This window comes from Prinia subflava, chromosome 3, assembly GCF_021018805.1.
Source record: "Prinia subflava isolate CZ2003 ecotype Zambia chromosome 3, Cam_Psub_1.2, whole genome shotgun sequence".
Lineage (NCBI taxonomy): Eukaryota > Metazoa > Chordata > Aves > Passeriformes > Cisticolidae > Prinia > Prinia subflava.
Window position 1 is genome coordinate 88,417,270 of NC_086249.1, and position 26,956 is coordinate 88,444,225.

At 42.4% G+C, this 26,956-nt stretch overlaps 1 protein-coding gene across 6 annotated transcripts in view; it reads right to left on the reverse strand.

Moving 5' to 3' along the window:
- The window catches only part of ARHGAP6 (Rho GTPase activating protein 6), a 316,515-nt gene that overhangs the window by 152,666 nt on the left and 136,893 nt on the right, over positions 1 to 26,956 (reverse strand). Inside the window, exon 1 of one of the 6 annotated variants that reach the window (XM_063392831.1) lies at positions 9,775 to 9,962. The exons of 4 other annotated variants lie outside the window; for them this stretch is intronic. Coding sequence is in view for 1 of the 2 variants with exons in the window: in XM_063392828.1 (XP_063248898.1) it covers positions 9,411 to 9,455 (45 nt within the window). In the remaining variant the exon portion in view is untranslated. Of the gene's footprint in view, positions 1 to 9,410; positions 9,750 to 9,774; positions 9,963 to 26,956 lie in introns of those variants that run through there. One more of the 6 variants, XM_063392828.1, reaches the window with a different exon arrangement.

The window sequence follows — 26,956 nt, forward strand, 5'->3', positions numbered from 1 at the left end:
GGGCACTAAAGCTCAAAAATTTGCATTTAATTAGTCCATTCTACTGTGGCCTTAGACTGAATTTCAGATTTACATCAATGTAAATCAGACATTGTGAATACATTTCAGCGTAAGACATGCAAAACCAAAAATGTTGATAGAGAAGTTCCTATTTTCAGTCCTCTATAACTCTGAAAACAAAGCTCATTACTAGCAACTTTGTTTCTTCCAGCCACAGCATCCAACTGTGGGCTCACTCAGCCACAAGAAAACAAAGCTGCCCAGAATGATGAACCAGCAAGATCCCCACCCAAAAAATAAAACTGTGTGCCCTGAATCACAAGTGAGCAGGAGTTCATTTGCTGCTGAAGGAGGACTGTGAACTGCCTCTGGAAAGCCCAGTGGCTTTCAATCCAGAACCACCAGGTCATGCTGAGAGCCAGATCGACTCACACGCTTGTGTGACATTTTTACTCCTGGAAAACTGAAGCTTGTGTCCATCATGTACAACTGGAAGTGAGGGGTGCAATTCTCAGCTGCTCACAGCTCCATGTCACAGCTGGCAGCCATCCCTTGTGTTCCTCCAACAATCAGCTCAGGTAATTCAGCTTTTGAGGTTACAAGGACACAGGTCAGCAGCTCCCCTGCTCCTGAGCAGAACAGAGGTGTTAGGATGTGCTGCCTGTCGCCCAAATACTGCTGAGAGCTGTGCACCTGCATCTCCCCAGTGAAAACCCACCACTGAGAGCTGAACCTGACCTCAAGAGCTGAACATGTTGAATCCCTCACTGCAGGGGCAGCCCCTGATGCTCACATGTGCTCCTTGTGGGTTGAAACAAACCCCCCTGGTCATTGCTGCTACCTCCACTAGTGCAAGACACTGCAGACACCACGAGAAGTAAGAGATTCAGCAGCTACAACTCTGAAAGACATGCATCCTCCAGTTAAAAGCCAAGCCATGTACTTCCCCTCCTGCCACCTGTTCCTACCATTTGTCCAGATGTGCTCAGAGGCCAGAACAGGCTGTGAACTTGGCAACGAAAGCTCTCATAAAGGAGACCACAGAAACAGGCATCTGGGAGAGGGAGCAAGCAGCTAATCAGGGGTTCCTCAATTACTCATAGAGATCTCTGCTTGCAAACAAGGAAACCTCTCTGACACTCTACCACAAGTTCCTCGATGCCATACTCTGCAGTAAAATAAATCACTCATTTTTATTTAAGATAACTTTTATAGAAATTGGGAATATTTCCAACATTCAATATGTGCAGCTACAAAAACTGACATTTAAAGGGATACATAATAACAGTATGCAAGTATTAATGACAGCCTGCAGTGATACAGGACAAGAACAATTTACCACAGAAGAAAAAAATAAACACTTTAAGGCCACAGTACCAATTAAAGAATGTTTTATCCAAAGGGTCGCTGGAATGTGAGACAATTTGCCAAGGGAAATGGAGGGTGTGGCCTCTGCACAAAGCTGGACTCCACATCTGTTTCAAGAGCTGGGACTTATTTCAGCAAGAACAGGACCAGGCTGCAAGTACCTATGGTTTGCTTCCAGCACAATTTGTTTATGGGTTTGCTTTGGTTTTCATACAGATAGCTCTACATACTGTGCTCATTCAAAACCCCCACCTGGAAAGCACAAATACATCTCCAAGTTTTTAAGCAAGCTTAATCAAACAATGATCTTCAGATTCTTTTCCACAGTTTGTGTTTAAACAAAGTGCTTTGCAAGCCTCGGGATATTTATTAATAGGGCCAGACTGGAAAAAATACAGTAATCACACAAATGAGAATTTCAGCTAGCAAGGATACTGAATCCATATGCCAAGTCACGTACAGATGAGCATAACAGGATCTTTTACAAACTAATAGGGAAAAGAGAAAAACAGTTATCATTAAACACCATTTAACTCAGGTCTCTACATCAAATCTGACACCCCAAACAACACAACTGGCTTTGTAAATACTTAAAACTTTGCAAATATTATACCTTTATCAACATCAAAAGAAAACAACAGCAAGTTCCAGGAGATAAGACACTCGGGCTGAAGTTTGGGTGCTATAGGTATACTTAGTCATACAAGATGCTTGATTTCAAAGAAATGGATCATCTACAGTAAACAAAGCCAGCTGGCTCTATTCCACTATAATTACATAGAATTCTAGTAGTTATAAAATCATAGGATCATCTATCTTCATGGCAGACAGCAAAAGTGACTGATACTGAGATTCATATAAATGAACAAAAGTATAAGATATTATTTTGAAGCAAACAATTCAATTGTATGATGAAATATCAACAGCCTCCAGTATAATTTCCACAGCTTCAATCACCTGCTTCAAGAATGTAAAGCATCCAAGTATGAAATAACAGCAGACTATCCTACAGGTAGTTAAAATCAGCACTTACTCCTCCTGCATACCTGAGGGCACCACAGCCTCAAAAACCCAAACCTTACTTAGGTTGCCCTTAGCAACTGAACACTAAAACCAGTCTATTTAAGTACTGCTATAATATTCAATTTTCCATCAGCAATTCATAACATTTTTTGATTTAGAAAATGGTATATTCAGAAAATCTTTTTAAATATGAACTATCAACAACATTTAGATAGTAAGCATTAGAAAGAAAAAAACTTTCCTTACTTTTCTTTTTGAGTCAGCCATGCCTGATAAGATCCAGTTATCTCCCAAGGGAGCACTAAGATTTGACATCCTTTTAGAGTAAGTTAATGTGAACCATGTGGACTTGTCAGCCAAGGTATGCTACAGAAAGGCTGTCAGATTCTTTTTGTAAGCAATACAATCAATGCATGCAGACCTCCTTTATTCCCTAGACAAGAAAAAAACATTTCACTGCATGAAGTGAAATGTCTATATTCTCAAATGTCATAGAAAGGCAGCAATAGTGTGGAAATTGAATTCTGTGTACATCTTTTCCAAGTCACTAGGAGTTTAGATGTATTTCTGCCCCAGGTTTAGGTATTCCATTAGAACGAGAGCAGCAAACACGCCTTGCACAGAAATACTGCTTGGTGAACAACAGAGGTACTCAGCAGACAAATGAAAGAAGCTCAAAAATCCCTGGTTACCTGATGACATGTAAACCAGAGTATTCCATAGGTGTCATTTTCATTTGAGATTTAAATTCTAAATATATATGAAATTTTGAAGAGCTGTAGTCAGCAAAACTACTTTACTATATATAACTCTACAGAAACAATCTCTTGAGTAAGTAAATCTCCTTCCTCATAGTTCTACACAGACATTTGCGCATAAAAAGTAACCATCTGCAACTGAAGTAGAACCAACTATCTAAATATATCTGTGACCTCAATCATCTTCCATTTACTTCACTCTTCAGGCTGAAAGAAGTATGAAGGCACATCTGCAAATTTCAAAAAGCTTCTGGAAAACAGAACTGAAATACAAACCACCAGCTTGTCTAGGCAATATTGACTAGGTGAAGTTCAACATTTTTACTTCAGGGTAGTTCTGTATGCACACCACCATCACACCTGAACAATCTCTAAAGGCTAGCATGTGTTTCCATACACAGGTTCTTTTAGGAAGAGAAGTATTTCCACAGGGGAAGAAAAAAATTTTAAAAGGGCCAGAGACAAGCCTTGCTCAAAAATCACCAAAAAAGGACATAACAGAGGCTGAAATCCTCATCTTGCACTTCATCTACATGGCTAGCCTTCATTCTAGGCACAGGTTGCTGATTTTAACCACACATGACCTTGCTGCTCAGGCAGACCTGAGCCCAAAACCTCACCCTGAATATTTGCAAAGGACTAGTGGTGGTTGATTCAATCCTCTCCTGGAGAAGCAGTATCAGCATAAACCTTCCTAGGGAAGCACAGCACCACTTCTGAGCCTGGTGATTGTGTGCCTCTCTGAAGAGAAACCCTGAAGATCACTCACGTGGGAGTTTTATTAAACAGCAACTCTGTAAGTACTATTACAAGAACCATAATTGCTCTGCAGGGACAGACTATGTTAGAGACAGACAACCTGAATAAAGGGAAGCTTTACCTTCTGCTGTGTATACACAGGCTGGCCACTTTCTCTATACTTTAGGCCACTTTCATTCCCACACAATATCTGGGAGCAGACAAATAAAACCACATCAGTGTGGCTCTGCACCTAACCTAGCAAGTCCTGCCCAACTCAACCTGCATCTGCCCCATCTTTCTCCTGTATATGCAAGGAAGAACACTGATATCCACATGTCAGTGAAGAGCTCCCGGAATACATGAGGTGTCCAAGAGCTGTAAAAAACCAGAATCTGATCAGAATGGAAATCTACTTCCTGTAATTTGTTTTAAATCCTGTGACACACACGAGCCCCCTGCTTCCTGTCTTCCCTGGATTCCAACTCTTCGGTGTTAACTCATGGCCACTTTGCAGAGCAGATAAAATACAGCTAGACTCACTTCAGGTTTCATCAATCCAAATCAAAGCTCGGCCTTGGTGTTCATACTGAGCGACAAAGAATGCTCACTTCCTATATTTATATATGCTCTTTAGAGATTAGCAATAAAAGTGCTTTCAAATGTTGCAGAAGTGTAAGCATGAGTCACTACTGTCACTGGGGATTTCACCCAAATGAAGAATGATGCACTGGACTCAATAGTCATCAGAAATCTTATTCCTCCTTCCAAAAAATCCAACATGCATGGTGAGTATAAGTCCTCGACAAACAAAATCCAAGAATCAGATGCCAGAAATCTGACATTTAACTATTCCCCTACTGCTGATTGCTTCTTCTGTAGCTTGCTTATTTGGTGAATTTGATAGTTTTCTTCCAAATTCCCTAATTTGAAAACAACACCTACAGACAATTAAACTTCCTGAACAAGTTAAGTCTGCTTGTGAGTATTCAGGAGAGGAGAAAATAAGCAGCTACCTTTTGTGAAGTAGAGATGTTTAAAATTTTTTGGTGGGCAGGAACTTACTCTCCAGCCCACAGCCTGTTCTTAACTTCACCAAAACCTAAGTACAAAAATACATTATTGATTGATCTGGATACACACTGGCCCAGCTGGGGGCTTCCTGCTTCTTGCTGGCAAGTCTGTCAGGAAGAGAGAGAAACCAGTGAAATGGTATAAGTGAAGGCAGCACACTTATTAGTCCAGTAACATAAATTACTTGTAGGATTTCCTACAATTATGGTAACAAATGTGGTCTGCTTGCGGCATGTAAGTTTGTTGTTAAAATCCACAAGTGGCTGAAGGCTCCAGTCATGAGGCAACGTGTCCTGAAATCAGAAATGCAAGCAACTGTCTTTAAAAGTGGATTCTTGCAAAACTCAAGCAACCCCACAGGAGGATGTCAGTACTTAGGTCCTCCTCACAAGGAGATTTTTACAGTTCCAATTTAGAGTTTTAGTGTCACCACCAATCTCACTACTCCACCTTGAATTATCCTAATATCTAATTCCTACGAGATACAGTTAGCATTACTACAACTGGAATATTGGAGGAAAATATCTATTACCCTCTTTTTACTCCCTCTGTGCTTCAGAAAGCAGGAGGTTTGCTAGTGTCATGGTTTCCCATGCAAACTGCTGCTTTTGATTTCTCCATCCTTCCATGCAGACTCATGGATTTAAGACACTAAAGAGTGAGTAGCAAGTTCACCTATCACCCCAGCAAGGGGTCAGCTGGGCACAGGCTGAGCAAACACACAATACAATGCCCCAAACACTGCTGGAGCCTGGGAAAAAAAACTTCTTTTCTCAAAATACTCTCCAATGTCTAAATTTGAGGTGACCTCATTATCAGCAACAGATTCAGGAGCTTAAAGCAACCTAAAGTTCTGTTGTCCAGGGACTCACACATCCCTTCCACTCTGGATGCCAGAACAGTCAATTTTTGGCCCCAAGAAAGTATTTTCTTCTCAGATGAATTCCCCAAGGTACCCCTCAAGTCATGGCAGCCACTTCCAAATCCCAGCTCCTCCCCATTTTCTCATATTCCCTGGTGAAAGACAGCCAGAATTTCCTCATCAGGGTAAAATGTCCTTTCCCTTGAGGGAAATCCTTTCTGGTAAATGTTTCAAGACAAAACAAGATTAAAGATATTACACTAAGATTAAAATGGCTATATCCAAACCAGATCATTCTCCAAGCTTCCTGCTTTGAACCACTGAGGGCTGGTTGATTGGGCAAGAGCTGCTTTGAGTCTTCTTGTTACATAAAAAAGCTCCACATCTTAAGTAATCCATGGATCTCTCTGGTGTTTTAGCCAAAATACATGAAGCAGCTTTTTAGTTCCCCTATAAAGCTACTAACATGGGAGGAAAAAAATAAGCAACAGACAGAAAGAAATCCCAAGTCAGGAAGGTGACCACCCCTTTTAACAAAACTGTATGAAAACAAATGTTCCTGGAACATTTGGAGATTTCAGTATCAGTTACAAACACCACAATACCAAAAAGAGCTTTCAATTCAGAGTAATTCAGCTAATGATTAGTGAGCAAGTAAAACTAACCCATGTCTAAAAATTGAATGGTACAGTTTGGCCCGGCAACATACATCAAGAATGAGACATTCTTTACCTTTCTGCAAGTTTTAATAAAAATGTCATATAAACATATGAGAAAGGGGGAAGAGGTCTTTGGACTACTGAAAAGATATTACGAGGAAAAAAAATTGTTCTTGTGATCTAATGCAAATATAACTCTCTCTCAATCTGCATTTTGGTTTGTTTTTCTTGGTTTTTTTTCTACACCTACTCCTTCAATAATATTTCATTTTCAACTGGCTGGCTTCTTTTCATTTACTTTTCATTGAAAAGAATGTTTCAGCTTATTGAAATGACCTTTTTCCCTGGTGGAGTTTTTTTGGTTAGTCAACACCAATTCTGAGTTCAAAATGGAACTGTGACATCATTATCAGTCATCCCACTCTCACTTAACACACACACAGGATCCAATGTGCTACAGGTGATGTGATCATACCCACTGACACAACAGTCTTAAGCTATTATCTGTGTTTGCATGAAGCTACGCTTGCAAACACACTTGGAAGCCTCAGAATGGCAGTGTCATCCCTGCTGATTTATGGCTACGTTATTGTGTTGCACTGGCTGTAGCACATAGCAGAGCTCAGGGGATGGTACAGCAGATCAAATGTCCAAACAACACAAATTTTCCAAATTTAGCTGACTTTAGGTTGGTCCTGAGGCTCAAATACCCTCCAAGCTCTGTGAAGCACCAGGAGCACATTCCCCAGTTCAGCACCACCTGAACAAATGCTGTTTCCATGCTCTGGCTACCCCAAGACATGAAGCAAAGACACAACTGGGGAAGACTGGGAGACTTCCCTCAAAAGCACACTGCTGACTAGAACAAAGATGCTAGTGCAGATACTTCCTTTTATGAAAACCATGAAACTTTAATTATCAGTCCTGAAAATCTGAAGAGAAGCTCACCACAGAAATCACTGTAATTTCTTCTGCCAATAAATTAATCACTATTAAATGCTATAACACTCCATAATTTTTATTTCACGGTTATCAAAACAATACAAGAACTTGATTTGTATTTACACCACACAATTACTTAATGAGAACAGTACTTTGCTAGATTTAAGTGATAACTACTAAGGTCTCAATACAAAAAAGCTCATCTTTCTTGTCAGCTCATCATCATCATCATCACCAAGTCAACAAGCTTTTCTTCTCATCTAGGTTTTTCAGATTCCATGTTCAGCCTATCCATGGATAATGCACAGCATCCAGACCCCTATTCTCCAGGCAAGTCAGTAATATCAACTACAAATGTCACTTACCTCCAAGACATAACTATGTGTTACCACTTCATCATTGAAATATATTCTAAAATAGTAAAAAATACATTGAAGTTTCACTCTTAGAGGTGCAGTTTTCCTTTTGCTGCAATATATACCAATCAAAGAGCAGGGGGTTTTCCAAAGGGGCGATGGTCACTCGATATGGCTGGCCATCTTTTTTCCCTTGCACGCCTGCTGTCCTGAATTCAATGCACTACCTGCTGCTGGCTTTGGGCATAAAACAGGACTGATACCCAACACAGAAACAATAACGTGTTTGCAGCTAGTAGTTAATGGCAGACTGACAAGCACAATCACAGGAAGTAATAAAAGTTTCATGGCTCTAGCTTGTGATGTGACTGGAAGAGGTCTCCACACATCGAAGTACTCAAGGCACCACTGCCCTGTTGAAAGAAGTGGTTCCAATTTGTTTGATGTATGGTAACTAGATTCCTGGTGAAATCACTGTCACTACTCATACATAGTACCAAAAGTATTTGTTCCTATTAACTAATGTAGCTGACTTACCATTACCTCTAAAAACTCTCATATTATTACAGCAGCTGAATGCTCTAACACCTACAGTTGAGTGGGTACAAAAATACATATAGAGACAGACATTAAACTCTGCTGCTCAAAAAACCTCAAGCAGTCTCTTCCAAATTGTTTACACAAGGTTTAAAAAAAAAATAAAAAAAGGGGGTATAAAAAGAAGTTTAATTTCATGTCCACTACTGAAGGAATCAAGGTGAAGCAAGTGTAAAAAAAAGCACATCGCGGTGTATCCCGTAATTGATACTTAGAAATCCATCAACCCGTCCCGCCAATCCAGCACCCGTGCTCCCAGCACCAGTGAAGCAAGCCTGCTCCGACTGACAATTCCCACACAACTTTAACAACAGCAATAAAATTATTCATCACTGACATGGGTGCAAACGAGAGCGGCACCAGCCCTCGCATGCTATTACTCGTGCTGGAGTTTATTTATGACTTCAGGAGAGAAGGCAGCTGGTTGTTTTTTACGCGGCTTTTTTTTTTTTCTCCCTGCCGAAGCAAACGAGAAAATACTCCTAATAAGGCCGGTGGAAGTGCAGCGGCTTCTCAACAGCACCAGCTCTCGTGAAGGAAATGAAATAAAGTATGGTGTGACTATGGAGCCGCGGCGGGAGCGGTGCCGGAACCGGGCGCCGAGAGTCCCCCCGGTGCCGGGCTCGGCCGCAGCCCGCGGGCGGCACAAGGGGCCAGCGGGGCCGGACACGGCGATGCCCCGAGCGCCGCCCGCAGCCGGAGCGCCCCGCTACCCCGGGGAGAGGCGCCACCGCCACCGCTCCTGCCGCCGCATCGCCCTCTCCTTTATTAATTAAATAGATAGATACTTTTATGTCATCTCCAGCAAAGCGCGACACTCCAGGTAGGAAAGCGGGGGAAAGCCTCCAGCTGGGCGCCCTGGCTGCAGGCTGCGCGCATCGAGTCCTCGCCGGGGCAGGACCGCGGCCACCTCCCCCCGACCCGCAGTCGCACGGTCGGACGGACGGACGGACGGACGGAGGGACGCTCCCACCACCCCACGGCACACGTGGGCGCCCCGGCCCCGCGCGGCCCTTCCCGGCCCGGCACTCACCGCGTAGCGCAGCGCCGGCCTCTCGCTGAACACCGAGTCCCCCATGGGCGCGGACGGGCGGCCGGAGGCGCCGCTCCCTCCGCTCGGCGCGGCGGTGGCGCTGGGCTCTGACCCTGACCTGCCGTCCGGCGGCCGCCGCAGCGCTGGGCTCCCGCCCGGCAGCCTCCGGCCCCCGGCGCCCCTCCTCGTACCTCCCGCCTGCAGCCCGCCCCCGGCTGTCCCCACCCCGCCGCGGGAGCCGGCAGCCCCTCGGCAGAGCCGGGCGGCAGCGGGAGGAGGCGGCTCCCGGCGCCGCCGGAGGGGCGGCGGTTTCGCTTCTCCCGCCCAGCGCCGCTGCCTCCCCGCGGCGCCCAGCCCGGCGCACCTGCGAGCGCTCCCCGGAGGGGCGGCCCCGGTCCCAGCTCCGGTCCCAGCTCCGGTCCCAGCTCCGGCCGTCCCAGGCGGACCCCGCCGCCGGCTCGGGGCCCGCCGGGCGGGGCGCCCCGTGGAGAGGCTGTCCCGAGCCCCAAGCGCCCGGCAGCGGCGGCTCCGGCCGTCCCGTCCCGCAGCCCCGCGGCAAACATCGGCCCGGCCCCTGGCAGCACCTGGGGGCGAGCACCTGGTCCTGCAGGCGAGAGCCTAAAGGTGAAGGACAGAGGGACAAAAATAAAACACAGCTTTCCTGGTCATGGTTTTACAATGCGTGCTTTGGGTGGCCTGGCTCATGAGTCTTTAACACATAGACTTTGAAAAGCAAAATGCTATGTCACAGCCTATTCGTTATTTTATGAATGTGTCTTTACACAAGCTGTAGATCAAACAAATTCTGAAAGAAAATTGCATTCTGCTGTGTTATATAATTAGTAGTGACTTCTGTGTGACTTGCCTGGGGAGATTATTCCATCAATGGAAGTGTTTAAAAATGTATAAACCTCCCCCAGCTAAGCATAGCCTAAGCAGAGCCTAGGCCAGGCTACATGATTTCCTGAGCCCTCTTTCACCTTTATAATCATTTTTCTGTGCTCTGTACAAATCTTGGTAAGGGCAGCAACCCCCCCCAGCTACTCTCATTTATTCTTTGAGGAAGTGGCCTTATTTCAGTGCTGCATGACATATATAAAATAAATCAGTTTTACTGTTTCCAACTTGAAACCTAGGCAAATGCTACTAGCCCATCACATTATCTCAAAACAGAGGTAGCACAGTACTTTAAGGAGAAAGGAAAAGGTATTTTGAGAAAAAATAGAAATGTGTACAATAATACAAAGTACATCCCGGAAAGATAAATCAGTTGAGCCAAAGTTTTTATGTGTTCTGATGCTGATGTACTGTACTCAACAAGCTTCCTGTTATGGATCTTCCATGGATCCTAATCCCTATTGCAGAGGAAATAATCTTGAAGTGTTCCCATGGACAGTCAACTTGGCGTGAACAAAGAACACAGTATCTGCATTTACCAATAAAGTCCATTTTTGTCTCTTGGGTGAACAATCTGTGCTACTCCCCTTCCTGGAAAACAAGGCAGGCTAGATACTTGAGCAGTTGCAGAGCATGTATTGGAAAGCAGCACCCAACAGAAAGAAACCTTATATATCAAACTTCAAATCATCAGAATCTCCAGGCAGGTAGGCAGGAAAAAAAGGGTAAAAATATAAAACACTGAATGCCTGATTTTCCCTTCTAAATTTCTGCTTTTTATTTCAAGATGTTTTCAATTGGAAAACTGTACATATATCATATGCCCTGATTCCCAGTGTTTGTTTGTCTGCTCTGCAGGTTTGACCACAGAAGGTAGGTGAGCAAGATGGGAAGAGGTTTGCAGGATTTCTACTCTCAGGCTCTGTACCATCACCAGCTTCTTCTAATGAGTCAGTGCAAAAGAAAATGCTAAACATTGCAGAAGGATTAAAACAAAAGGGTGTTGTTTCTAATAAATACCCCAAGGTGAAAAGGATAGTACATAGGAGAGCAGAACTCCCCATTGTAGAGAAGGTAGAGAAGAAGCAAACCAGCAAAGGGAGAGATGTGAAACTTCGAGAAAACAGAGTAATTCAGGGAGAGGGAAAATGGCCAAAAAAGCCAGGAAGGTAAAGAATGCCCTAGAGGGAGAAGCCAGAGAGGGGAAGGACTAAAGGTGAAATTCTGCAGGTCAAACTTGTTTGGCCTAGAAACTCATTGCCACTGAAAAGGAGTCTGCCTCCCATTAACCCTCTTCATCCCCCTCTTCCTGCCACACACTGCCACCACCTCTCTTTCCTCTGCCTCCCTCTGCCTCCGTGCTTCTCACAAAGCAATACAGCAAATGAAGCACACACCTTTCTTTCCATTTAGCAGACTGAATCAGCCCTCCGAGGGAGGAGATGATTCCAGAGCTGGCACAAAAGAAATCTGGAGACTGTCTAGTTGGGGGTAGGATACTGGGGGCAGACAAGGAGCAGGCACAGAAGTGTTTTGCAATAATAACAGGTTGTTACATTGGAGCAGCTACGATTAAAAATAAAGAATACATTATGAGGAAACTGCAGTTGAACTTTTTATGATGGCAAAGAAAGAGTTACCAGCAAAAACTTACAGTTTGGAGGGGGTATCAACCCAAAAAACCCTCAGGTTTACTAGATCTAGTTTTATCCTGTACACATAATATAAAAAACAGGGAGAAAAGATTCTTTTGTCTTCATGTATAAAATCTTAAATGATTTGTTAAGTTGCAGCTAACAGAAATTTCAGATTCAAGATTTTTGTGTACTTAGAATTTAAAGCTAATTGCTCAGTACAGAAGGTGTTTTCTAAGGCTAGACCTCAACAAAAGCTTTCTGGATTTTGAACTCAAGCTATTGTGGCTGTGATTAGAAAGCTCCCTTACACTGTATTTATGGTGGCCAAGGAGTCTCTGATTTCAAACTGCACAGGGTTTGGAGCCCACCTTGGTCAGCAATGAGCAGGAAACCACTGAGCTGTACTACTCAGTTGCCTGCAGTCATCTGTCCCTCTCTAAAGCCTCTTAGCAACTAGGATTTACAGACAGATCTTTCTGGCCATTCTGATTACCTTTTACCCTTTCACATTCCATCCATATTCACTTATGATACATTTATGATTCCTCCCTGCTGTTCCTTCCAAATTTCCTTCCTCCTTTATCTACCTGATAATGTGTACCCAAGGAATACATGCAGCTCACTTTAGGAAATATAAACCTTCCAGGTTAGCTTCTCTTAAGAGATGATGCAAAGCATCACAGTTAACTTCCTGTATATGCATTCCAGGGCAACCCAGTCAGTTCATGCTTTCCATGATTCCCATTGTGGTTGTTCCTTACACACCTTTGAGGAGCTATAATGTGGGCTTCACACCTGCAGACATAGATTTTAGTAAAACCGTCACTCCTCTCCTGTTTACCATTTGTCATTGACAACAGAAAAGAAGCATGAACAATGTTTCAGCTAGAATTTACTTGCTTACAACACAGCAGCTGGGAAATGAGTAGGTAATTGAATCTTACCTACCTGATCATTAGTGAAGCCAGGTTTTGTTTTCCAATATTACTTTCTCAACAGTAACTGCTAATAAACAAAGGAAAATAGCTATCCAGTTGCAGACCGCACATGATTATGAAAGTAGGGAGAAAGTGACTTCTCTATTTCTCTGCCATGAACTTCACCTGGAGCTAGTGACCCAAGCTGTCTGATGTCTCATCAGATGAGGCAGGAAAAAGTTTCCAAATGCATCCTATTTTGGGAGGGCAGCCAGCATGGTCCTTACTGCAGTAAAGGATGTAAAGGATTTGTCTAACCTACATGTGAACATCTACAATCTCCATCTCAGCTTACCACCCTAGGCTTCCCTCTTCCACAGGAAGAGACCCACACATCTGGCAGACAATGTATGTCACTCCAAATAGACATCCAAAGTAGGGCACATAAACTGAAGTGCTACTTCAGTGAGAGTCAGTGACAATTAGGTCAGACACTGCCCTTCAGGCATCTGCAGTGAAGTGAGGAGAAGCCCACCTGGGAGACCAGCTATTAAAACTCACCTGACTTTCAGAAAAGTCCTTAACAGTCTCAGTGCCTTGGTTCTTTGCATTCAGACAAGCAGGGGCTACCATCCTTATCAGGTAAAAACACAATCAATATCTTCAGGTGAAAAAGCTTGAAGCAAGCATGAAGGTCTTGTTTTGCCTGACCTTTCTAATAGTACATGAATGCAGCTTCCATACAGAGGTAACTCCACATCTGGAAAAGACTCGCCTCTGTGGCTGCTGAACCAGAGCCAAGAGTGATACTGGCAGCACACTTCTTCCTTGGGGAATTAGCACTTTTCTTACTCTGGCCAAATGTTCATTCAGTCGACAAAAGTAATGGTTTAAGTCTATTTCCCAGAAAGAAGCAAGAGAAAAGTTGACAGACAAGTATATGAAATGCATAAAGTTCTATAAATAAAATCTAGAAACTAGGGAATTGGAATTTAGGGATAAAACACTACAAAATCTTTTGTTCAGGACTTTTTTCTTTTATTTATTTGCTACCTATCAAAATATGTTGATAATTTCTCACCAGTTTGTAACAGAACTTAGGGAAATAGTACTTAACGCCCATGAAGAATGAAGTGCCATCTCACTCCTGGAGACGCTTCTTTACAATAATGACGCAAATCTTCTTAGACAGAAAGAAATCCTATTTAGAAAGAACTTGATCGCTGTAATTTCCTAGATGTCTGAAAGCTCTTTATACGAGATCTAATACATGAGGAGAGCATGACCCTGTTATTGCTCTCAAGGAGTTGCCCAAGTGTTGCTCATACTGGTGGAGAAGTGAGTGCCTTTTTCCTGGAGTCCAGGTACAAAGCATCCTGTATTCCCTCGGTGCAAACACTTGTCTTGTGCTTGCACCAGGTGGTGCAAGCTGAGAGGAACTGCCCCTTGTGCACACCCACAAAACGCTCCTGCACAGCCCAACGCTGAGAAGCCCTCGAGGGCAAACCACACTCCAGATTATAACTCAGCGCTGCACAGTGTGCTGTGCAGGGGGGCAGGAGGAGCAGCTTTTCTTAAGAATGTAATCAGTACACATCTAGAGGAGGACCCTCGACTCTTCTCCATGCCCTCTGCCTGTGATCAGTCTGAGCTGCCAGAGCTGCTCTGCCTGATGGGGCATCAGCTGGGAAGGAGCAGCAGCAACAAACTTATCTGTAGGGAAAGGTGAGAATCAAGAGAACATGTCCCAGACCCAAACCAGCTATTCTGGTAAGCACTTGATATAAGAAATGGAAAACTCATGGAGCAATCTCAAGGGAAACCTTTCCTATAACTTGTAAGGTTTTAGCAAGCATGCAGGACTTTGTTAGCACTGGTGTGCTACCAGAACTTTACACAGCATTAATCACTACACTTTGTAATTTGTAAGTCCCTATATATATATACATACTGTATAATTGACTGTAGGTCAGTGATGTCCTCCATGTGATAGTGCATATTACTGCACTATCAGTTATCAGTAGCACGGCAAACAAATTTAATCTAAAATACGTTTGGTAGAAAAAGGTGAAATGACTTTATATCCCTTACATGTGCAAAGTGGTCTCTATTTCCAGTATCAGTGAAAATTCACTAAAATATCTTTAAACAAAAATTACAAACTACTAACTTCTAGATAAAAAAACTTACCCTAAAACAGCATAAAATACTTTTTCAACAGAAATTAGCATTAACTCCATGGGTCACTAGAATTCATTTGGGTTTTAAAGAAAGAAGAAACTACCAAGTTATCTTGCCATATTTTTCTCTCCTTAGAGGTTGCAGTTTAAATAAATGTGACCACTCACTGTTTCGTGTGAAGATAAATGACAGGGTTTCAGGCCTAATTTTTTTTTATGTTTCTTTTTCCTTGCTTACACAGACCAAGATAAAAATAAGGGGAAGAATGCCAGGGTGGGGGGGAATAAGGGGAAAAAAAAAGAAGTAACTTCCAGGTTAAGAGTACCAAAACAGCTTAGGAGACATAAGCATGCAAGCCAAAAATCTCAGTGAAGTCTCATCTCTGTAAATTATACACATCTGGGAAAATAACAATTCATGAAAAGATTTTTCTAGTTCCTGAGAGTGGGTAGATCTCCGTGTGTTTCCTTCCTTGTTTATCTCCTTGCAACTCACCTTCACTGTAAAGTAAAACCAGGCTGTGCTCTCACTAGCAATTATCCTTCTCCTTTAAATCTCTTCCAAGAATTGAAGAGGGAGAAAAACACAATTTTCTTTCATTACATATGACTTTTACAGAAATTGCAGCTATAAAAAAAAATTTAAAACCACTAACTTGAAAAAAGTCCCTTACAGATACATGATCTGGTTGCTCTGATTAGAAAGAAAAGTGCTTATCAACAACAGACAGAAGCATGGGCTCCTATCTAAATTTACCATCTGAATATTTGACAAGAATGTAGGAGGAGGAAGAGCTCTTTCACAAACCAAAAGTTTATTCAAAATTGTTCCATGAATAGTATGGGATTGTTAAAATCCATTTAGTCTACGGAATAATAACTACACAATAAACCACCCAAGAAGTAACATGACTACTGTACGTTTTGATTTAATGTTGTAATTCATAAACCAGTTTTGCAGTGTAAAAGTAATTATTTCAAGACTGGAACAAAGCCAGGGCTCTTCTGACCCACAATAATAATATTCATAATGTTAACAAACCTCTTCAAATGAAGTCATTGTTTAATACATTTCAGACTATATGTGAAGTGGTTCCAAACATCATGTTTTTGTAGTTGTCAATAATTTGGGGATCGTGTAAGCAGATGGACCTTGAGTTCTTCTGGATTTCAACTGTAAATTAAGAGTCAGGGCATTATTATTCATAGTATTCACTGGGGCTGGTTGAAAAGCTAGTGTTTCAGCTGAGCAGGAACTTTGCTTCTCAAAATTTGACTTTCATCTGATTGAGTCTAAAGCCAATATTTTCAAAGTTTTTGTGAACTATGAATTCTTATACGTTTTTTTGAGCAAGATAAAGACAAATCATGAAGAGGTCTGCTGGTTAGCAATGAGCCTGACAAAAATTCCTCTTTTCTCGGAGCCCTGGGGGAGCGCTCATGCAAACTGCCCTTGGAGTGACAGTCCCTGGGAGGCATCCCAGTCCATCTCCGCTCCAGGGCAGAGAGCCTGGGAAGCCAGAAAGGCAGCCTGAGAATTACTATGGAATTAGGATTTGCCACAGTCCTGTGAAGCCCTGAGGTCTTGGCACTGACAAGCTGCAGGGCCGTGCCATCTCGGGCGGTGCCAAGCCCTGGCAGGCAGCCTGTGCTATGGCTGGGGAGGCCGCTGCAGAGCAGCTCTGCCAGGCAGCCCGCACCACTAATGGGAACTGGGAATTTTCAGGATCACTGGACGTGGGTTTGGATGGCTTCATGGACTTAACCAAAGACATACACTCTTGAATCAGTCCCAGGCCTCCTGGGACAGCCCAGGAGGATTTTTTCTCAGTCATACCAGAGTCTCCATACAGCCTGCTTGTAACTCAGGGATAGTTTTCTTGGATTGATTAGAAGTGAATTCAAGAAGTTGCAAATTAAATATTTGAAAGCCACTAAATCAGTTTTTCCCACTATAGTAAATATCTACTCATTAGTGTGATTAATGGCTTTTGAAATGTTTCTTCTTTTATATTTATAAAATGGAATCATATCAAATAACCTCACATACTGAGTTTCTTATGAGGTATTTTGAACTTGGATATATGACTGTCCACTGAATTAACAATGAGCATTTTTACAGTGTGCTCTAGCAATTTACATTCACTGTCTGGTTTTACTCTGAAGAACAGGAATGGTTGCAATTTCCCTATGTGGAGTCTGAGGGCTTCAAGCAATAATGAATTTTATTTGAGCATCATTTTCCCTGGCCATAAGTTTATTGTTGTTTTCTCCTTGAGGCTGCAAAAGCATCAAAGCGTATTTGTTTTCTAGTAAGAAACTTCAGTCACCTAATGATTCAGGCATAAAACTTCCCCTAACCTGCCATGACAAGTGAGAGAGAATATGAGGGAACAGACTCAAAGGGGAGATGGAGAAATGCAGAATGTTCAACACTCTGGATGACTCTTACCTAAATCTAAAAACATTGTAAAGAATTTAGGAAAAGAACAAACAACAACCACCATGCCCAAGTGTTCCAGGTGTGACTCATCTTCAGATTCAGATAGTTCCCATCAGTGTCTATGCATGAGTTGTGCATCTTGGTTTCCATTTAGTCACTGAAGACCTACTCTATACAGACAGTAGAGCTGAAAGGGTTTGGGACATGGCAGTCTAAAGCAGATGCTGTGTTTGATCTCCTGGACACATTTCCAGACCCAGATGAGTGCTCTGACTACCTGTGCCCACCTGGGGAAGCTGCCATTGCAGACACATCCACAGGATGTACAGAATCCCAGAACAAGCTGTGCTACCCAAAGGTAGGAATGACTATTAAAGGAATGACTATGACTGTTATAAAGACCTTTGGCCCACCTGCCTGGATAGCATGTTTCAACAGTCACGTGCTTCTATAATCTAAACCAATGCAAGTGGGAGCCTGGGGAAGGGATCTGCATGAAGGCCTCTCTTATATGTCCAGGCAAAATGGATTAATACCTTACCCAACAAGACCCATGGACTAACTCGGTACCTAGCAGTGCACTTTGCTGGAAACACAGTCCAGTAAACATAAAACAAAAGGTGTATTTATTGTACTTTTGTTCTTCCCTGCAGCAGTCATGACGGCTGTACTACATGTGACTGCATGTAAATGTGGCATCTCTCTCTGCTCTCACAAATAAGTTTAAATGCCAAAAGAGCTGAGCTTAACTGAAGAGTTATAATATGTTAGAGCTCAAACTGCTTCCCCGTTGTATTCAGAAAAAAGGTTAAATCACCCACCTGGGCGTCTGGTTCTCCCTGTTACCTGGAAACTGGAGCTCTGAGTGCAAGCACTGTAGAGAAAGTGATTTAAAAAGCAACAGGAACATGAAAGCACCATTCATATAAGACATGCACCATCATCCAAGCAGTTTCTCTGATTGCAGAGCTGTATTGTTTGAATCTGCAGGATCCTTTCCTTGATGGAAGTATACTGAATTCCTCATAGCCTGGGTGCAATTATTCCAGTGTACCCCATACTGTGGGGGTACACTGCAAAAGGGGTACCCTTTGCAGGGGTTGGAGGAAGGTGAAGGCAAAGCACAACCCACAGCCTTCCAGATCTAGGGATCTAGAGGTGGTATAGTCACAGTGCTGCTGAGCAAGGACACTTATGCTAATTGGGATGGGGAAGATCCCCCTGGGCAAAACAGCTTGGGAAAAGCTGAGCTGTATAAAAATGTTGGCCTATTCTCAGGCAATTGTTTTGTAAAAAGGTAAGCTATGAATTGAAAGCACTGAAGCTGTCCCTAAAGATTCCCCCACCAGTCTGCTCTCCTTTTGCAGTAAGGACGCCGAGTTCCTTTGTAGTTAAATTCTTCTCAAGTGACTTGCATTGGTTCAACTACCCTGGTAAGACTCGAAAAAAATGTAAGTACAGAAAAGGCCTTGGAAAGAATCACTGCAGTTTTACACTAACTTGATAATAACGGTGATTTCAATGAAGCCAGCATAGGGAAAAGCAGGAATAATGCAGCAGAGAGAGCTGTGCTAGAGCAGTACTCTTTATTCTCCCTTTTTGTCCTGTTCCCTTGATTAAACAGTCGAGGAGAAATCTTGGAAGTGATCCTGTACATGATTTGTGCTCCTTAGCAGAGCCAGAATGCTGCGAGCCAAGCGCCAGGCTGAATATCCAAACTTTTACTGTTTATATTGGGGCATATATTCACTGGGTGCTGGAGTTTGAGACCACTGCTCCCCACACACCAGCTGGGAGGTATCAAAGTCCGTGTGCATTATCCACCCATTCACCTCCAGTTAGAAAAAGTGTCCACAATATGCTGAGAACATCAAAGTGTTAAGGAAAAGGAATTCATCCACACAGGACAAAGAATTTAAGCTGTTTACAACTTTCTGCTCTCTGATGTTTATTACAACCCCGGCTATAAAATCTGTCTCCATCTGCAGTACCTTGTAGTGAGAGAGTTAATGAAAACCCAAGCCACATTCCAAGGATGGCAATACAGAATGAGAGCGACCTCAGCATTGTTTTGCTAAGATCTCAAATTGCCAATACTGCAAAATGAAGTAATGCGCTCTGTCAACATGTAGTATGCTCTATAAATGGGATTGCCTGTTCATCTGTTAGTAAAACATGCAGAAAAGCACTATTTGATTGGCCTTAGAGCAGCTGACTGCTTGCTTTGACTTCTTCCTTAAGATTTATTTGAAGCAAGAAACTGCTGAAAATATCCAGTGAGTAAAAAAGACAAAAATATCTTAAATCAATTAAATTTATTTGCAAATAGGCCTTGCCTTATGTGTCTGGTCTTGAGTTAGCATTTCTTTATTAGAACAATTAAATCTAAAGTTAACTAAAGCAATGAATGCTGAAAGTTGATTTCCATGGACTTCAGTACTAACTTACAAAACTTACATCTTTTTACAAACAGAAGATTATTTCAATAGTTAACTTAGAAACATCAGACAGTTTTAATAAATTTATAGACAGCTTCCAGATTAAATTTTGCTGATCCAGGCTTCTTAGGCAGAGTTTATGGAGCCAGACTTGTCATATGAGCTATTTCTATAAGCCTCAGGTAAATATACACAGGGTTCGTGTTGTTAGAGAAAGTGGCTTTTTCTCTTCTAAAAAATTTAAGTTAATCTTAAGCAAAAACAAAAGTTCATTCAGTACATTTTGTATTTGTTATTTTTGACCCATTTTGGGAAGTATTTTCCTTCCACAGATCTGAACTGTCCCTGCTTCTGTCCAAACCACTTTAACTCTTTCATTTCTTTACCACTTTGTTTCACAGACTGCTGCTCTGGTCTCTGAGTTAGAAAGAGCTAGATGGCACAGCTGGAGAAAAGGAAAGGGTTTTCAGGTATTTCCTTCTCCTTCCCACCCAGCAGCTCTCATGCCTTCCCTTTCCTACATGTCAGCTTTAACTCAAGTTTTACAGAAAAGTTTGACCTGTATTTCAAAAACAATTTAGAAATATAAGTTGTTACTCAAGTAGGTGAAGTCCTGATGTGGAGGCAGTTACAGGAATCAAATGGATATGTTTTATTTCCATTGCAATTCAACATTGCTATGGCCATCTAAAGCAGCTTTATTAGAATATCACTCTGTAATAACAGGGTTCTTCACTTTTCATAAGTTGAAATTTGTAAATTCCATAGCCAAAGCTGTTTCTCTTATTTAAAATTTCAGTTTAATGTTGTTCTTCTGATGGAGTGTCACATAAAAGTTTACCCATAAAAACCAGATTTAAAGTCAAAAGTGTGCCAGAGACAGGATGTCAGGATCTGTAGCTTCCCTTTTAGGTAACACATGGGCCTGCAAGCAAGACAGGAAAACATCCTTCCCCCAAGTTTCATATATATATAACATCTCTGCATTCACCATTTGTACTAAGCTGAAATTAGCAAAGGAATGCAGGTTGGTTTTTTTTCTTTTCCTACTAAAGTATGATATAGCATACAGGTAAAGGATTGTTAATAAATGTGCTAAGTCTTGCTATGACAGATAATGTGAGGAAAGGTAGCATTAGCAGATAAAGAATGAAGAAACTGATATGGCAATACAACAGGGATGACCAAAATTCTTGCTCCTTAGCTGAGAATGGACACCTTCATGTGACCAGTGCCTGAACTTGAGAGCCTGTTAGAGCAGGCTCCAATGCCTGCTGGAGCAGTTCACAGAGAACACACAATGGCCAGAAGCTCCCCTTCTGCCCTCTGAGACACCACTAAATTCCTGAAACTGGGAACCCAGTCAGCCCAGCAAGGCTGTCCAAGCAATCACGGTCGGCTTAGCTCCAACTCACAGCCAAGGATATGGATCAGTCACTGTGCCAGCACAATGCCACTGCAGCCTTATGATGGAATTACAGCCCTTGAAATGCCCTGTGAGGACTGGAGAGACTGGCTACAACCCATAAGAGACTCCAAACAAAACAAGAGCAAAGTTCACATGACAGAGACCCAGGCATACTGTCTGAGATGAAAAAAGGCAGATTGTCACTTTTTGTTGGTACTTATGAGAAGGCAGGCAGCAGTATTTTGCTGATGATGGTCCTCAGGCTGAGTGGTGTTCTACAGAAGAACACTCCGACAAAAAAGATATGAGACAACAAAGTCATATCTGAAAATCACCCATGACAGAACTCTTCTGCTTCCTCTGTACTGTCTGCTCCCAGGTGTACCAGCACAAGGAGTTCTCTTGTGATCCTGGGTAAATCATCACTGTGCTAACAGAAATTACCGATCCCATGGGTCCACAGAGAGAAAAAAAATGTATACTGCTCCTTATTTAATTTTAAGTAAAAGCATCTTGGCTTACTTAAATTGTCCACACTGAAGGTTTGACTGATTTCTTGCTTGAATCATAAACAACCAACTTGCATACATGCTGGTCTGTTGGTACCTCTGAGACCCACCAGCACAGTACAGTGATGAACAGATGGTTGCAGTGCTCTGTTCCATCAGCCTAGAGGGACCCAGAAGACAATGCTGTATATGTCTGTCTACCATCTGGATTATTCCAATAAATGGGATAATTTTTAGACTATTGTGGTTGCCCTGCTGATGTGTCAATGAATTCTCTCAGTATTGTGTTACTCCACTTCAAAAACATTGTGAAATATTCACATTCATACACATCTCCCTCTTTATTTAATCACAGGCTGTTGACAATGGCTGTAATTCAAGGTAGCAGCTAACTAATCACATAGCTTTGAGTATGTCTGTAGTTCAAAGACTGTTCATACTTTTAAAATTCTAAATCTCACTTGATTCTTTTTTGTCTTTAATTGTTTACAAAGCATTAGAGCAGTATGGTGAATTCCACAGTGACCCCTGGAAATTTTAACTCTGGGATTTGAATGAAAAATTGCTTCTAAACCAAAGGCGGAGGAAGCTACACACCTCTGGTTGTGATATCTGCTATATCAAAGCTTGATCTGCCACCTCTGGGATGACTTCAGGTCTAGCTAAGGGTCTCAGATGGAGAAGCTAACTCTCAGGCACTTTACTTCAACTGGACAGAAAGCCACACAGGAAAGTTTCAATATTGCACCCTGTGTCATGACCTTTTATCAATTCCTCCACATTCACCTACAACACCCCATCCAAGGAGCAGAGTTTCACTTTGGACTCTGAGGCGTGTAATCCTGCCAGAGGTGCAGCACAACAAACGCTGCAGGAGATACCAGCCCATGAACCACGGTGCTCATCTGATGGAGGCCAAAAAGAGCGTGGCACTTCTGCTGCTCGAGGGCTGGCATGACACACAGACCTACACTCTGCCATTCTTGGTGGGAATCCAACCACAACAAATGCAGGGCAGCTCTCAGCAGAAGGGAGGAGAGCTCGCTGTGTCTGCAGTGAACTGAAGCCACCCATGTGCCTCAGCCTCAGCTGCAGCTGGGCCATAGCATTCCTTTGGAGCTCATGTATTTCTCAGAGGCTTTTCTGTTTGTTTTCTTAACAAAGCTTTGCAGACTTTTTAAGTGTGGGAAGGGAAACTATGATATTCCCCTCCCTCAGTTTTAAAAAATCAGGCTCAATTTTGTAAATAGTTATAGGAAAAAAAATCTCTATTAGAATCTGCCAATCCTTTAAGGTCTAAATTTCATGGCTTTTTTTAGATGACTTGGGATCTTTTAATGTTTTAACTATCACATTTATTTTCAGTTCAATATTATTAAATGAGCAATCCCATTATGGCAAAATTGATATTATTGTAATTGAACAATATGAGATATATCCAAAGGAAAAGAAATTAAGTGAATCACTCTTCCTTTGATTTAAATTCAGGAGTTAAATCCAAATACCTAAGTGAACTTGACAGTGTCTGTCACTTTGTCTGCAAGTAAATTCTTACTTCTTCCCTCCAGCACTGGAACATAAAGGTGCTGCCAGTATGCAGATAAGCACTGTGCATTACATAAAACAGCAGTACATTCATGCCTTGTGTAGTAATGGAAACTCTCAATTTAAGATCTGAAGAGCAATAATAGAGAGAATGAAAACTTGGATCTGCATTTTTTATCATAGGATTTTTTTCTCCAAATGAGGTCAGGGTAACAGACCCTGAGAACTACATTTATGAGGCTCCCCCTTGTTAAGCACAATAGGGCTTTAGCCCATCATTCTCCTGGAGGCTACTGAACTAGTTCTCTTCAAACTTAGGTGGCTGTTGTGCCCATGTCACTGAGGGCTGAATTTGTCTCAGTGGACTGGAAAAAAAAAAAAAGATGTTTCTCAATGAGAAAGCCCTGGAAAGGTATGGGATCCATGCAGTAAGTTTAACAAACAGCTGCCCTACGCTTTTCAAATGCTGAGACTCTGTGTGGACTCACGAAGGGTTTTATCCATCCAGGGGTGGATTGCCACTGCAGGAGTGGTCCTGCATCCCTCTTCTCATGTCCATCCACTCCAGGTGTAGTGTGCCTGTGGCAAGGCTCTGAGGGGAAATTAATAGTCTTATAGTGGATTAATTGTCTGTCACATCAATTCCCCCTGAGGTCGCTCAACTGCTATAGGTGTAGCTGGGGAAGTGGGAGGAATGGAAGATTTCAGATTGCTTTTAACTGGAGTCATTAACTCCTTAAACCTGAGTAATTAAACATTTGATGCAACTGTACATTCTCTTTTCCCAAACCCTGTGTATTTAGGGTATTTAGGGCATATTACTCCAAAAAGAGATGACATGACATTGATTTTTCTGCAAAAGGAGAGCCTTTATCAGCATTAGGAAATAATTACATTGTGGAATTTACTGTAACAACAGTGAGAACCAGGAGTAAAAATGGGTTAAGGAGTTTAAAAACTGAATAAAGATGTTCCCAGACATCAGTGGCTGTTAAACAACATCACTCAGATTATTGTGTACAATACTGTCTGTTGTGCAGAAGACTCTAAATCACTAACCACAAGGAAGGGGAAAACATGTCTTACACTTGTTAATTGTTCTACTGTCTACTACACTTCTTTAATCATCATTCCTGCCCCCCACAGGAAAGAGCATTAGGATGTTAGGGATCCTCTCTTCATCTCCACCAGCATTCCAATTCTTATGTTAATATACCAACACCTCACAGGGGTTGGCACCTCATCTGTGGAGTCCTTCAGAGGAAAACACAGCGTTATCACTAGCATTCTTGATGTGCCACTAAGAAAAGTTTACAAATGCTGAACTCCTTTATAAGGAGTTGCTTGCAAAATAAAGCCTGAAAAGGAGAGGAAAGAAAGGAGAACCATGAAGCCAAATGTCTTCAAAAAGAAATATAGAACAGGGAAAACAAAACAGCTGCAAAGTTAATTGCTTTTGGACCAAGTGATATCAATAAATATGACTTTTTAACTAAAAGCATCAATAAGAAAATACTAAGAGCAAACATTTTTTTTAATTTTAGATTTCAGATTTGATTTAAACTTCATATACGATGCATTAACTTAAGCTTTTGCATAAAGATTCAGCTTTAGACAGATCAAGTTTCTCTGCAGAAGGGGCCTTTGGGTCTCACTAGGCTGGAGAGGATGTAGTCAGAGATTTCAGTACTGCTGTTCACTGGTGCCCCCATTCACAGGACATCAGTGAGCCTTTCACGCTGGAAACCAGGATGCCATAAAAACAGATCTACAAATGAAAGCAGGTGCTCAAGAGTACTCTTGAAGAAGGATGCTTTCCTGAACTTGGAGCCAGAGGATTGGTGTGGACTCAGCTCACATGTGCCTGCATAAATGCATGATATTGAAACAGGTACAGACTCATATTCAGAGAACAAGACCCTCTGCGGGATGGCTCTTCTGACTTCTATTTTGAATTCGTGGGGAGGGGGATGGGGAGGCCTAGGCAGAGCAGAGCATAATTTGACAGACACTCTGTCCAGAACCCCAAATCCCACCTGAGTTCTGTGCACAGCCAGACACTCACCTGCCTCCTGAAGGCACAGCCCCTGCAGGGCAGCTGGGCCCTGCTCCTTCCCCAGCACACGCTCCACGCTGGGAACAGCAGGCACATTGGGAGCAGCAAAGCTTTCACATCCCAGAGGGGACAGGAGGAGTGGAAAGGACAGTCTGCAGACAGCTTTGGTGCCCACAGCCAACCATGCTAACTGACCAGGAAGGAGACAGGCAGGCCTATATTTAGCAAAAAAAGCAGATAGGCTCTCTTAAGAAATGCTTGCTGCTTTGAAAGATCAACACAAAGCAACAGCCTCGTCCCCGCTCTTCTGCAGAGGCCACCAGCAGTTCCTGCATCCCCCCGCTGTCACCACCCTCTCTGCTCCCTCACCTCTCAAGAGCTCTGGTTTGTCACAGAAGGCTCTGCTTGCTCTCCTGGAGAGTCACACTCATTTACTGCTCTCAGACATGCAAAACCCATGCATGCCTTGGCTGCTGCCATTTATGAGCATGGACTAGGAAAGAAGCCCAATTGTTTGGTAATTTTTTCACTGGACACTACTTTTCGAATATTTGGGCATGTTGTCCAGAAGCAAAAGGGCATTTACTTAACCCACTACACTGAAGAGTTTGCAAGTCAGATAATTTGTAGTCTGGAGAAGACACGGACCTGAACTCAAGACTGTCTGTTGCTCCTTAAAGCTATTTTTGTGGTATAAATGTTGAGGATTCAGAACAGCAGCATAATGTCCACCACAGCTTTACTCCTTGTTTTCCATTGACACATTTTTCTACACCATGAGCCCAGGGCAGTGAGGCAAAAGGAAGGCAGAATATTGCAGAAATTTCCCTTTTCTGCAAGGAAAACAGTTTCAAAGAAACATAGGGGATGGAGACTGCTCTCCCACCACATATTTCAGAGCTGCAAGGAAGAAAGGAGCTCCTGGTTGGCCTCTTTCCTCTTGCTGCCATCCCTGGAAAGATTTAACATCACTGCCCTCAGGCATCTCTGCAGCAGGGGACGCTGGAAGCTCAGAGGGTGAGGGATTCTGCCCTCTTGGATGCCTGATCATGGATGTGATCTCCATCAGGGTTTAACACCGTTATACAGCCACATCTTGTTCACAAAAGCAAAGCCAGACAGGGAGGTGATTGGAAAAACCTTTACCTTCACAAAAAATTTTGCTTCTGTTCCAGCACATAATGTAAATTATGTGAAAATCTCAACATTTAGTAATTTGTTTTTAATTTAAGGGAATTTATTGACAAAGAGTTATTTTTTTCACTACAGTGAGCACTTTTTGAGGTAATATTGTGTTTCACTGAAGCCCAGCTTTTCCATAGAAAATAAAGTTTCCTCATAATCACTCTTAGAACAAAGCTGGTTTTCAGCACATTAAATTTCATGTGAGATGCAAATACTTTTTTTTTTTTTTTAACCAGTCTTACATATTTTCCCAAATGCATTGTTTTGCATTTTTCTTTGCTGGCTTATTTCTTTGATCACCTGCAGTAATTCTTTTCTTTCGGTTACTTTT